At 39.0% G+C, this 12,386-nt stretch overlaps 1 protein-coding gene across 4 annotated transcripts in view; it reads left to right on the top strand.

Moving 5' to 3' along the window:
- Positions 1-12,386, top strand: part of LIMA1 (LIM domain and actin binding 1) — a 79,518-nt gene that overhangs the window by 17,113 nt on the left and 50,019 nt on the right. For 3 of the 4 annotated variants that reach the window (XM_014862870.3, XM_014862868.3, XM_070494026.1), the window contains exon 2: positions 11,326-11,466. In XM_014862870.3, coding sequence (XP_014718356.1) covers positions 11,348-11,466 — 119 coding nt within the window. In that variant the 5' untranslated portion in view covers positions 11,326-11,347. Of the gene's footprint in view, positions 1-5,808; positions 5,896-11,325; positions 11,467-12,386 lie in introns of those variants that run through there. The other variant, XM_070494025.1, reaches the window with a different exon arrangement.

Below are 12,386 nucleotides of genomic sequence, written 5' to 3'. Positions count from 1 at the left end.
CGCACATTCCACTTCGGTGGCCCAAGGTTTGCAGGTTCAAATCCCGGGTGCGGACATGGCACCACTTGGCAAGCCATGCTGTGGTAGGCATCCCACATATAAAGTAGAGGAGATGGGCATGGTTGTTAGCTCAGGGCCAGTCTGCCTCAGCAAAAAGAGGAGGATTTGTGGCGGATGTTGGCTCAGGGCTAATCTTCCCCAAAAAAAAGCTAAATCCAATAAATGATACCTGGTATCCCTCCCTTTATTAAACAAATACTTGAGTGCCCACTGTGTGTCAAGCACTGTTCTGAGAGTTCAAATACAGAGTGATCAAAAAAAATACAGTGTGATCAGTGTTAGGGATAGATCTACTACTTTGGGAACTTAACAGGAACCTCCTAACCCAGGCTTGAGGGGTCAGGGAAGGCATCTGGAGGAAAGTGTCATCTAAGCTAGGACCTGTAGCACAAGGCCAGGGAGAGTCTAAAGCATTTTCAGACAGAGTAAACAGCATGTATGGAGAAAGGCCAGAGATCAAGAGAGGTAAGTTGGGCCTGCCTAAACATGGAGAAAAAGTTTATACAAAGTCCATGTGTGAAAGAAAATAAAGATTGTATGTGACAAAATACTTATTGATTAATGATAATAATAAAGATTTATTAAGCATTTATTAGGGGCTGGGTAGTGTTGTACCTACTTGACTTTTAGGAATTTGTTTTCATTCTCAGAATAATGCTATTGCTGCGGGGTCAGTGAGCCAAGGAGTTGAAAGAAAGATTTCTTGGACTCTCAAGATCTGGCAGTAGTGCTCTTTTATTTAGAGAATAGTGTAGAATAGCATGGAGACAGGACCCATGGGCAGTCAGAGATGCTGCGTGGGGACAGGGCCCACGGGCAGGAGGAGGTGCTGCTGCTGCCCCAGCTACTGCTGCAAACGTGGGTGGAGAGTAAGGCTAAATTTAAGGCGTAGGTATGTGAACCATCTCTTTACAAGACAAAGGAAAGAACATGTAAAAAAGTTAAAATGGTATCAGTGAGGTCTGGCCATTGGGTGGTCCCACAATTTTTAGATAAGAATCAAATCGGATTAAGTAAAGGCCAGAAGCCACCACCCTAAATCAGTTACATGAGGTTGCCAGACAGTAACCAATTTAAGTTCTTGCCTTCCCCATTAAGAGTTTCTAGAGATAAGGCCATCCCCCTTCTTCCTGGCACAGAGAGGGAGGCATCTTTACAGATGGAGGTTTCCCTTACAAGTGTAAATGTTTCTCAACAAAGGGCAATCAAACTCCAGTCCTCGAAGCCTGCTTCTCATCTGCAGTTTTAAAATTAACCAGCCTAAAATCCTCATCACTATGAGGTAGTTTCTTTTATCCCTGATTTACAGATAAGGAAACTGAGACAAGAGTATAATAACTTGCGTAAGATCACACAGCTAGTAAGTGGTGTGAGATTCGAACAGCTAGATTTGGACTCCATGGCCTATGCTCTCAGCCTCTATGCCTTTCTCTCTGCTCTATATGTCACTATATTAGACATTTTATATGGAACTTTTGATGAGCTAAGGTAGGTGATGGTATAGTCTTCAGAGAGGTCACTAAATTGCCATTGGTCACCAGAATTAGAAAAAGGCAGAGTAAGAGCCGGTACGTCTTTTTAACTTCAGAACTTGTGTACATTTTGTTATATCATACTATCTTTGATGTTATATTATTTGCTTGGATATAAGCAAACATTCATGTGCCTTCTCGTCTTTGGAGAAAAAGTATTTGTGGTTAAATAAACTTAATTTGAGGGGTAGAGGTAAGAGCGGATGATATATATGATTTGGGCCATGTTATGCTGTGTATTTATGGGACATTTGAGGCTATCCAGCATGCAGTAGAAATTCTAGGAATGGAAGTCAGGAAGATTATGCCTTACGATACAGCTTTGGGAATCATCTGGTGTTAAGTGACCTTTGATGACTGAGAGTGGTTGAGCTCACCCAGAAAGAGGAGAGAAACTAACCCTTCAGTAATGCCTAGGAACTGGGGTGAGTAGAGGAAGAGAGAAGGGATTCAGTGAGAAAATTGGGAATGATTTGAAAGACAGGAAAGGAATCAGGAGAGTTCCATTTAAGAAAAAACAAGGCAAAATACCATCTCAAAAATGAGGAACTAATCAACAATTCAAATGGCAACAGAGAAGGTTAAACACTGAGAAGTTGTCCTTGGATTTGGCAGTAAGTAATCTTTAGGAGAATAATTTGAGTAGAATGGGTGGAGTAGAAGCTAGACCCAAACGGGCAGAGGAATGAATAGAATATAAGGAAGTGGAAACAATGAGTACCTGGAGGCTAAGGTTTGGCAGTAAAGGTAGGACAAAGGTGAGGTGGTAGTTTGCGGGGGGCGGGGCGGTGGGGGGGAGGTTCAAGGGAAAAAAGGATTATTTATTTAATGCATACATACAAATTTCAGATATGTATACGCACACACACACACTCCCCCAGAAATGTAAGCATGTTTTTAGGTAGAAAAGGCAAAGTCAGAGGTAGAGGTGAAGTGAGGTTCTGGAAAGGTAGAAGGGAAAGATCAGGCATTCAGATGGGCTGTGGTGAACTTGTTTTTCCCCAGACGCAGGCGAGAGGAAGGAGAGATGATATCTGAAGGTGCTTTCTTTTCTTCTTCTTTTTATCTATGGACTGGTGAAGTGTAAATCACTAAGGGTGAATGTTTGCAAGCGCCAAGTGAAAGTTGCTCTGATTCTTTGGTGAGCAGTTTCCAGAAGTAAAATTGCTGCTCATTACAACACCTTCTCTTTCATTACTCTTAAAAGGAGATTAAAAAAAAGAGACAAAATGTTATTGAAGTGACTCTGTCCTGATGCAAATATCTACATCTTTGTTGACCCCTGGGAATTTGGTCATTGTTACAATTTACCTGTTGTCTAGGATGCATGTTTCTGCAGAGACCTAGCTAAAGCTCTTTTAAGAACAGTAGCAATGATTATTCTAACATGCCTACAGCCTTGTCTGTCACCATGTTGCTGAATAATAAAGCAATGAGCCTTTTATGTATAGTATTTGAAGTTATTTAGTGGTTCCATTTTTTTCATATCACTTGAGTTTATCTGAGTTTGAATAAGCTAAAATTACTAACTCACAGTTCTGAAAACTGATATGTGCTTTCTCAACAATTAGTCCTCGGACTGCAATAAACATTCATTTTTTTGTACTGATAGTGTTTTGGATAAAATTTAAACCTTTGTGCAATTTCATTCAAGACATATAGAGAGAGTTCCTTCTATTTAGAAAGCATTATACTAGATGCTAGGAGGGCAAGAGGCAAAGTATATCTGTCCCCTAACCTCAAGAATCTTTCTATTGAGTAGAATTTATAAAATTATCATAAGGCAGGGAAAGTGACCCATGCTGATTGGGTCTAGGGCTAGGGCAGTTCAGAAAAGGGTCCTTTGAGGGGGTAGTCTTTCACTTGAGTCTTGAAAGATGAATAGATTGAGGTAGGGATAACATTCCAGGCAGAATGAAAAAATATTTGGTGTATCGAGGGAATATAAACTGGTAATAGCATAATTTTGGAGATTCTAGGTCTCTTTTCACGTCAAAATTAAAATTCTGTGGACTTAAGCTTCTCACTATCAGAGAAAAAAGTTACAAATAAATAAAAGAGAATACTAGAATGAATCTTGGGATGCTAGACTGGAGTCAGAAGTATCACTATGAATTTATGGTTAAAGAAATATGTGTATATATACACATACCTACAGATAGGTAGATACAGAGATAAATATAGAAATATGGATCTGTGTATATACATGAGTTAATATATAGACATATATTTCCTGGTTCTGTCCCCTAAAAGAGCCTGGAAGCAGAGACATCTCAGTAACAATGAACACACCTAGTACCCAGATCTTGGTTTCTTCAATAAAAGGAACCAGGGCTCCTTGGAGAAGTGATCGATTCCAGGGCTGGAGCAGGGCAAATGCAAGATGAGTCTGGAACATCTTGTAGTGCTAGAAAGTGAGGAAGTGCTTAAAAAAAAAAAAAAAAGAGGTGGCATGTTGAAAGGACACCGGAGCCAAGTTGAAAGAACTCCAAGTTGCCAAAGCTGGAACAATTTGAGAAACAAAATAAAATAACCTAGAGAATAAAATAATCCAGAAATTGTTACAACCCAGGGAATAAAGTAAATATCTGTGAGTCTATACTAATATAAATAAATGATTGGATAAATAAATAAATGAAGAAGAAAGGACAATTCTTCTTTATAAATGAATTGCAATTACTGAATATAGAAGGAATGAGGACAATAATAAATCACCATTAGAACACTGTAGTAATAATTGCTGAAGGCAAGATTCACCCATGAATGCTAAAATTGGCAAGTAAAAGTTTAAAGAGGAACAGGATTAAAGTACTCCCTCCAAATATTTATGAATTATTAAGGGAAAAAAATAGTGACTTTCCAGTGGAGAAACCTGGCAGACACTGCTTTAGCCAAGTGATTGAAGTTAACATCACCAGGAATAAGACCTCAGCATCTTGTACCCTCTGATATCATGCACTGGGAAAGGCACATCAGCTCTAGCATTCTTCCCCAAATTCTATAAACTTAATCTAATCTGAGGAAGCATCATATTTTTTTTAAAAAAGCAACAAACTTTTTTTGAGCATTTCCAGATGCTCTAGACTCATCTTGTATTTGCCCTGCCCCAGCTCTACAATCAACCACTTCTCTGAGAAGCCCTGGTTCTTTTTATTGGAGAAACCAAGAAACCCAAATTTAGGGACGTTCTACATGATATCTGACCAGTACTCTTTGAAAGTGTCAAGGTCATGAAAGGCAAGGAAAAACAGAGGAACTGTCATAGATTGGAGGAGACTTAGGATCCTAGAACAGATAAAAGACGTTAGTGGAAAAACTGGTAGAATTTGAATGAAGTCTGCCCTTTGGTTAATAGTATTGTACCAGTGTTAATTTCTTAATTCTGATAATTTTACTGTGATAATGTAAGATAAAGCTGGGTGAAAGGTATATTATGAGAACTCTTGTACTATCTTTGCAACTCTTGTGTAAATCTAAAGTTATTTCAAAGTAAAAGGTTAACAAAAGCTATTAACTTTCAAAAAATTTTTCAAGTACGTGAATTTAGTCACTATCTTTTTTACAAAAATACACCCTCAGAGATAAATGTAGTTTATATTCTGAAAAAACATTATGTGGGAACCTATTTCGTGTTGCTTTTGTTTTAAATTTCCTTTTGCACCTTGAAGTTTTTTAGGTTGTTTTTCTTTCTTTTAATTATTGCTTCCTTTTACCTGTTGATGTTCAAATGGGAAAGAGTTCTTGGTAAAAAAAAAAAAGAAAAGACTTTAAAACTCTACAATCTGTTTCTAAAACATAACAATTTCTCTTAACAAGTGAGTTTGTGCTTTGTTCTTTCTAGTTTTTTGAGGCTATGTTCAGGCAAGTATGCCTCATGCACAAGAAATCATCTCAGGAGGCAAAAATAAGTAAAACAGCACTTCTAAGAGAGAGAGAGAAAGAGAAAGAGAGACTGATGTATAAGAACAGGATTTGATTCGTGGCAGCTCATTTGCTTTTGGCTCAGCCTAGTTTCTGGGAGACAGTTCACTTGCTGTGAATGAATTTATTAGAGCAGGCTTCCTGGAGCAGCTACAGGCCTCACCCTAAGCAATAGCTTAAGGAGGCAGATACCTGAGGCCAAGTTTCCCGGTGAGTCATTGCCCAACCCTCAAAGTTTCAAGGACCTTAGTTCCAGAGATCTTTATCTCCAGGCTGCAGCTTACCCATAAGGACATTTAGTTGTCCCACTTCAAGCTACCTGGTGTGATAAAAAGAACTTTGAACCAGGAATTAGAACTCTGGCTCTCATACTAACTAGCTGGTGAGTTTGGGAAAATTATGGGAACTTTATGTGGCTCAATTCCCTTACTGTAAAAAAAGGGGATTTGGTTACTTAATTTCTTCTCTCGATGGAAAAATTTGCCATATGTATCTAAAACTGAAGGCATCTTCTTTCTTAGCAAATGCTTCCCCTTTCTATGTATCCTATTATTATTTGTTTTACCACTCTCCTTCCAGTCTCCGAGGCTAAAAATCTTAAAGTTATTTTTGTAATGCCCATTTCTTTTATCTCTTGCACACAACTGTCAACCAATCCAGCAGTTCTTCCTTCACAGTCAAAGTAGTCGCAGAATGCATATGACCTAAGAGGTTGGGTTTTAGAGTCTGGACAGTAGATTCTTCCTGGGCCACATGTTAGCTATGTGACCTTAGGCAAATTACTTAACATTAATAAATCACAGTTTTCTTTAATGGAAATAGCACTACTCTATCTCCAGGGGGGTTGTAAGGGTTAAATGAGTTAGTAAGTGCCCAATAAGTGACAGCTACTGTTAGTGTTTTTATGTGGCAATGCAGTGGAATGGATCTTAAAGTCCACTGGGCTTCTGGAAAAAATATTCAAGGATATTTTAGCCCAGACTGACTATCTCCTTCTGGACAGGTCTTTCCAGGTGTTGGTACATGCTCTTTTCACTCTTTTTTTTTTTTTAAGATTTTATTTTTTTCCTTTTTCTCCCCAGAGCTCCCCAGTACATAGTTGTATATTCTTAGTTGTGAGTCCTTCTAGTTGTGGCATGTGGGATGCCGCCTCAGCGTGGCTCAATGAGCGGTGCCAGGTCCACGCCCACTGACGAAACACTGGGCCGCCTGCAGTGGAGCGCGCAAACTTAACCACTCGGCCACGGGGCCGGCCCCCTCTTTTCACTCTTGACAGGATTTCTAGGATTAAGGAAATTGTCCTAAAGTCTGAGAATGGGACTCTCATCTGAATGAGAGCAGGTAAGTCGGGGGAGATAGCACACCTTTAACGCAAGCCCATGAAAGCCCAGTTACTCACAGTGGAGAGTATTTCATGAGGGCCCAAGCTCACATTAAGTTTTTCTGAAAGAACTGGATGATTATCTCTGATGCTCACGTTCTGGGAAGATACTTGCCACTACGCTCTTACTGAAAGATAATTTGCATGGGTTTGCAGCTAAGTAGTTCAGAGATTTTGCTACCCAATTTTCTACCTTGCTAAAAGTGATGATTTTAATCATTATACATTACTTGTAGTGGAAAGAGGATTTGTTACCAAACCAAAGTGGGTTTGCTGGACCCACTTTGCTGGCAAGTTAAAATCAGACTCTCCCCCAGAAGTGGTTGTCACACAAAGTAGAGTATATTTGCAGCGAATAGGAGACAATGGAGAATCATTTCCAAAGTCATGGCTCTCCGAACAAAGGGAAGCAGATGTCTTTTATTTCGGGTGGGGAATGAATGTTTAAAAGGGAAGTTTTGTTGTCACATGTAGAGGTGGGTATTAGCTGGTTCAGGCACAGTCTGAAAACATGCTCTCACATACATCACATGTTATGCTAATAAGGCCTAGGCTCCTGTAGGGCAGTGATTCTAGTATTAAAATGAAGTAAAGGGCATCTTTTGGTCATCCCCTGGCCATCTGCGCAAGCGCTGCCCTTGCTGTGGGGCTTGATCTGGTTCAAGCCAGTTGATGCTGGTATTCTTCCCAACATAGCTCTGAAAAAGAAATTTGAGGGAGTGTTAAGCACTTTTAGACGTCCTTCGAGCTGCTTAGGGAATGCACTGGTGACAGATTGACTTTGGAATCAAACAGAATATGGATTTAAATCCCAGTTCAGCTACTTTATAGCTAAATGATCATTGTAAAGTTATTTAATATCTCTGAATCTCAGTTTCTTCATCATAAATATGGGATAATAAAACCAATCTCGTAAAGTGGTTGTGAGGATTAAGTGCGGTATGTGCTTTACGTAAGTAGATGTTTTAGATTGTTCATTTCCTTACAAGAGTCTAATTTTTAACCTTAGCCTTGAATTTTAGCTTCCTGTTGATCGCTAGGATTTTTCTTGCTGACGTGTATTTCTCAACGTGTGTAAAGCAAAAACTCATCATTCTCCCTCTTTTTCCTGTATTTGCTCTCTCTGCTAATGGCATCAACAACCTTCTGATCATTCAACTTTGATGATGCCAACTTTGATTCGTTCTCTTATCCTAAGTTCATTTTATTCTAAAAACTGTCAAATCTCTCTTTCCACCTTTCCATTCCCATCTATTCTAATTATTATTATTATTTTAGGAAGATTAGCCCTGAGCTAACATCCATGACCAACTTCCTCTACTTTATATGTAGGACACCTGCCACAGCATGGCTTGATAAGCAGTGCGTAGGTCCACGTCTGGGACCTGAACTGGCAAACCCCAGGCTGCTGAAGCGGAGTGCATGAACTTAACCACTATGCCACTGGGTGGCCCCCCCCCACCTATTCTAAATTAAAGCTTGGTTACCTCTCACTTAGAGTTTTCGGATCTTCTTGACTAGTAATTTAGACTCCAATCTTTTCCCGTCTTATCAAGTTACACACTGATGCACAATCATCTTTTTCAGACATGGCTCTTATTATATTACTTGCTTTTTTAAAAACTTTCTGTGTTTCACCATAGAGACTGTGGGTAACTCACTACAGAGTTCTTTTCTTATAGATTTGGATATTGAGGCTCAGGGAAATTATTTTTTTTTTATTTGCCATAAAGGTCACACATGTGCTAGAGAGTGTCACCTTAAGACTAGACCTCATCTCTGCTCACTCACAGGCTAGTTCTTTCTGCTATTGGAATATGGCCCAAACTCCTTAACAGGTTTTCAAAGCTCTTCCCCCTTCTGTCTTTCCCTACCTTAGCCTCAACTTCTCTTGCACCTAGAGTCTTAACTCCGTTGAAGTGTCCTGTGCAACTCTGTTGAAGTGTCCTATTGCAACTCCCTAACAGTGTAATGCTGTTTGCCCTAACTGGGAAGCACTTTCCTCTTCTGCCCTCTCTTGTTGAAATTCTGCCCATTCCATAAGTCCAAAGTCAATCGGATGTCTTTTCCTTTCCCTCCTACCAAGCCAGAAAAACCTGTACTCCTAGACCATGCATTGCCTCTAACCCATTCTGCCTTCTGCTATAATTGTTTGTGTGCACATTAGCAAGCCCAGTAGATTAGGTGCTGTATTTGGGCAGGGCCCTCTCCTTACCCCCTGTAGGAAGTAGTTACTCAGTAACCTGGTACCTGGTGATTGTCACCTTTATCTGTTTCATAGGGTACTAATCACATTGCTAAGAAATAACAGTCTACTTCTATGAGGAGAAGTGAGATCAGGATATGAGCTACTTCATTCCTTGAGTGTAAAGTGTGTTTGTCCTAGCCTTATACCAAAATAGATGTCCTGAGTTTTCTTGGCTTTCTGGCTGAGAGTAATCAAAACCATGGAATTAGACTTGGAAATTAAACTCTTTTTTCTTTATTACACTCAGTCCCTCAAAATAATTAGTGCTTTTCCTTTTTTATGAACATTTGAGAACATATCTTCTGTATTTTTTTCTTTGATTCACAATTGATCACTGTAGAAGAACTGAGAACATTTGTACCCATACCTATACTGCAAGCAAAATTGTACCAATAATATCTTAAAGTGTTGGTTAGTATTTCCTTAACATGGCTTAAAGAGTCATTATTGTGGTTTTACATAATTAAATTTAGCTGAATTGTGCGTTGCTTCTGTGTTGTTTTCTTGTTGGAGAAAAGGCTGACAGTGTTTGGTGGGTCTGTCAGATACAAACTGGAAAGCAGATAGACAAATATCATGTATTACTTGATACATTCAAGTTTATGTCAAAGACCATGTGTAAAATTAAGGTTATTTTATCTAAGGAGAAGAGATAATATAAAAAACTAACATTTGTTTCTTATTCTATGTTAGGGTCTTTTCTTCTTTATCTTATTTATTCTTCATAAAGATACTGTGAAGTAAGTACTATTATTATGGATGAGAAATCTAAGTCTTAGGGAAGGGAACACAGTTTTCAGTGATGGGGCCAACACTCCCATGTAAATGCATCTATTTCAGAGCTTCTTATCATTAGAGGGTACTGTATTGCCTTCCAACATGGGGATAAAAACAAACAAATAAACCTAAACTAGTATTGTTTTCAGACAAGGCTTTAGTTGGAAGAATGAATACTACATGCGTTAAAAGTAGTGTGGTCTTTTAGGGTTGCTTATCACTTACTTTGCATCATAGGACTTTTAGTGTGAAATGGAAGCCCAGGTTGCCTGGTTAAGCACACTGCATGTTCTGCTGTTGTCAAGGTTGTTGGAAGCAGTACCTGATGAACCATACATTCTACCAGATCAGTTACGCTCTGCTGTTGTCAAGAGAGCTGCAAGTAGTGCTTTCATCTATATTTTTCACTCTTCAAATGAGGAAACTATTGACTCATTGCTAATCTCACCTCTTCTGGACAAAGGTTGGAACTCCTTTGGTAATTACTGGGGCAAAACCCAGCGATCCAGGTTGATGGATAGGGACTAGGCGATGTTAAGGGCATGGCTTTATGCAGTCTTTGACTTGAAGGGATTTTAGAAAAGAATTTAAGTATAGAGATTTTATCTTCTGAATTTAAAATGTGTTATTCTTCCCCAATTGTTAAAAGGCTTTAAAATAATAAGAATTGTAACAAAAGCCAAGACTAATATATTATACTTAATATGCTCGTAATACTACTATAACATGCTTAGTATTTTAAATATGTCTTCTTAAATCCACATCAAAAACCCTATAAAGGTAGCTATTATCCTCTTTTTTCAGCTAAAGAAACTAAAACTGAAAATAATATATATAATTTGTTCAAGGTAACAAAGTTATGATTTCAACTGAAGTCTATCTTTCCTTAAAGCCCTCACTCTTTGTATTATACCATGCTGTGTTCTCAGCTCTCTCCTCAACAGTGAGTGGTCAGTGTTGCAGAGCTTGGGGAGAGAGGGCTGCCAAAAGAAACTTGGATGTAGGTAGGACCTAATTTGGACCTGAGTTTACAGAGATGCTGATTGTACCTCCCCTGGGATGTAACTCAGAAGAGTGGAACATTCCACTCTAAATGTGACTTTGGAACAGACTTAAGTTCAGGGAAAGGCCAATTGATATTTGCACAGTGGGGTCAGTCATAAAATGATGGAACTGGAAGGGACCTTAGAGATCATCTGGTCTAAGCTTCTCATTTTACAGGACACTACAACCCAAAGATATTGAATCATCTGACCAAGGTTACAGTTTTTGAGAGAACCGGTAGAAGAGTGTGGTCTCCTGGTCTAGGGCTCTCTGCTATCTCGCTTACACCACGCCGCTGCCTGTCCTTGGATGCTGGAGAATCCTCTTTTGTGTCTAATATTCTGACTTTCTTTATTGCATAGGTATTTGAGTATCTGAGACAAGATGGAATCAACTCCATTTAATAGACGGCAATGGGCTTCACTATCATTGAGGGTAACAGCCAAAGAACTTTCTCTTATCAACAAGAACAAGTCATCAGCTATTGCAGAAAGATTCTCCAAGTAAGTACTGATTTTGATCCAAAAGGACCATCTGTCTTGAGCAAACATTACCACCTGTCAGGGAAACTGGTAAAGGAAGTGTGTGATATAAAGTAGCTGTATTGAGCACCTTCTGGATTTTAAGCACCTTGCAAGGCACTGTGGAGAAGGAGGATGATGATAATGATCAAGAGACACATTCTCTGTCTTTGGATTTTTGTTTAGTTGGGGAAGGAAAAAGTTACAAACATAAAAGATAATTATAAACGCATAATTATTAAACAAAATGTCAATCAGTCCAAAATGAATAGGAGTAAGGACTAGATACAGAATAAGAGTGAGAGAGTGACCTTCGTGGGCAGAAGCCAATCAGGAAGGCTTTCTGGTTGAGAAGAGTTTTGAGGCAAGTTTTGATTTAGTTGCAGTGAATGTTAGGTGCACTCTATACCTGCATTATCCAGTATGGCAGCCACTACACATGTGGCTTTTTATATTTAAATTAATTAAAATTAAACAACATTTAAAATTCAGTTCATCAGTTGCACTAGCAACATTTCAAGTGTCCAATAGCTACATATAGCTAGTAGCTACCATGTTGGACATCACAGAAACGTTTCATCATTGCACAAAGTTCTGTTGAACAGTGCAAACTACATAGGCAAACTACAGCGCACTGGCTTCTTATTTTAGTAAATAAAGATTTATTGGAGCACAGCCATGTCCATTTGTGTATTGTCTGTGGCTGCTTTCATGCTACAACAGCAGAATTGTAGCAGAGACTGTATGGCCCTCAAAGTCTAAAATATTTACCATCTGGCCCTTTAAGAAAAAGTTTGCTGACCCCGGCTCTAGATGATGAGTTCTTTGATATGAGGCCAGCTTTCCTGCTTATTGCAGATCCCTAATGTGTAGCACAGTGATTGGAAGACAGTAGGCACGCA

The sequence above is a fragment of the Equus asinus genome, chromosome 22 (assembly GCF_041296235.1).
Source record: "Equus asinus isolate D_3611 breed Donkey chromosome 22, EquAss-T2T_v2, whole genome shotgun sequence".
Classification (NCBI taxonomy): Eukaryota; Metazoa; Chordata; class Mammalia; order Perissodactyla; family Equidae; genus Equus; species Equus asinus.
The sequence above is the reverse complement of the archived record's forward strand: the minus strand, read 5'-3'. Positions and strand labels throughout refer to the sequence as shown.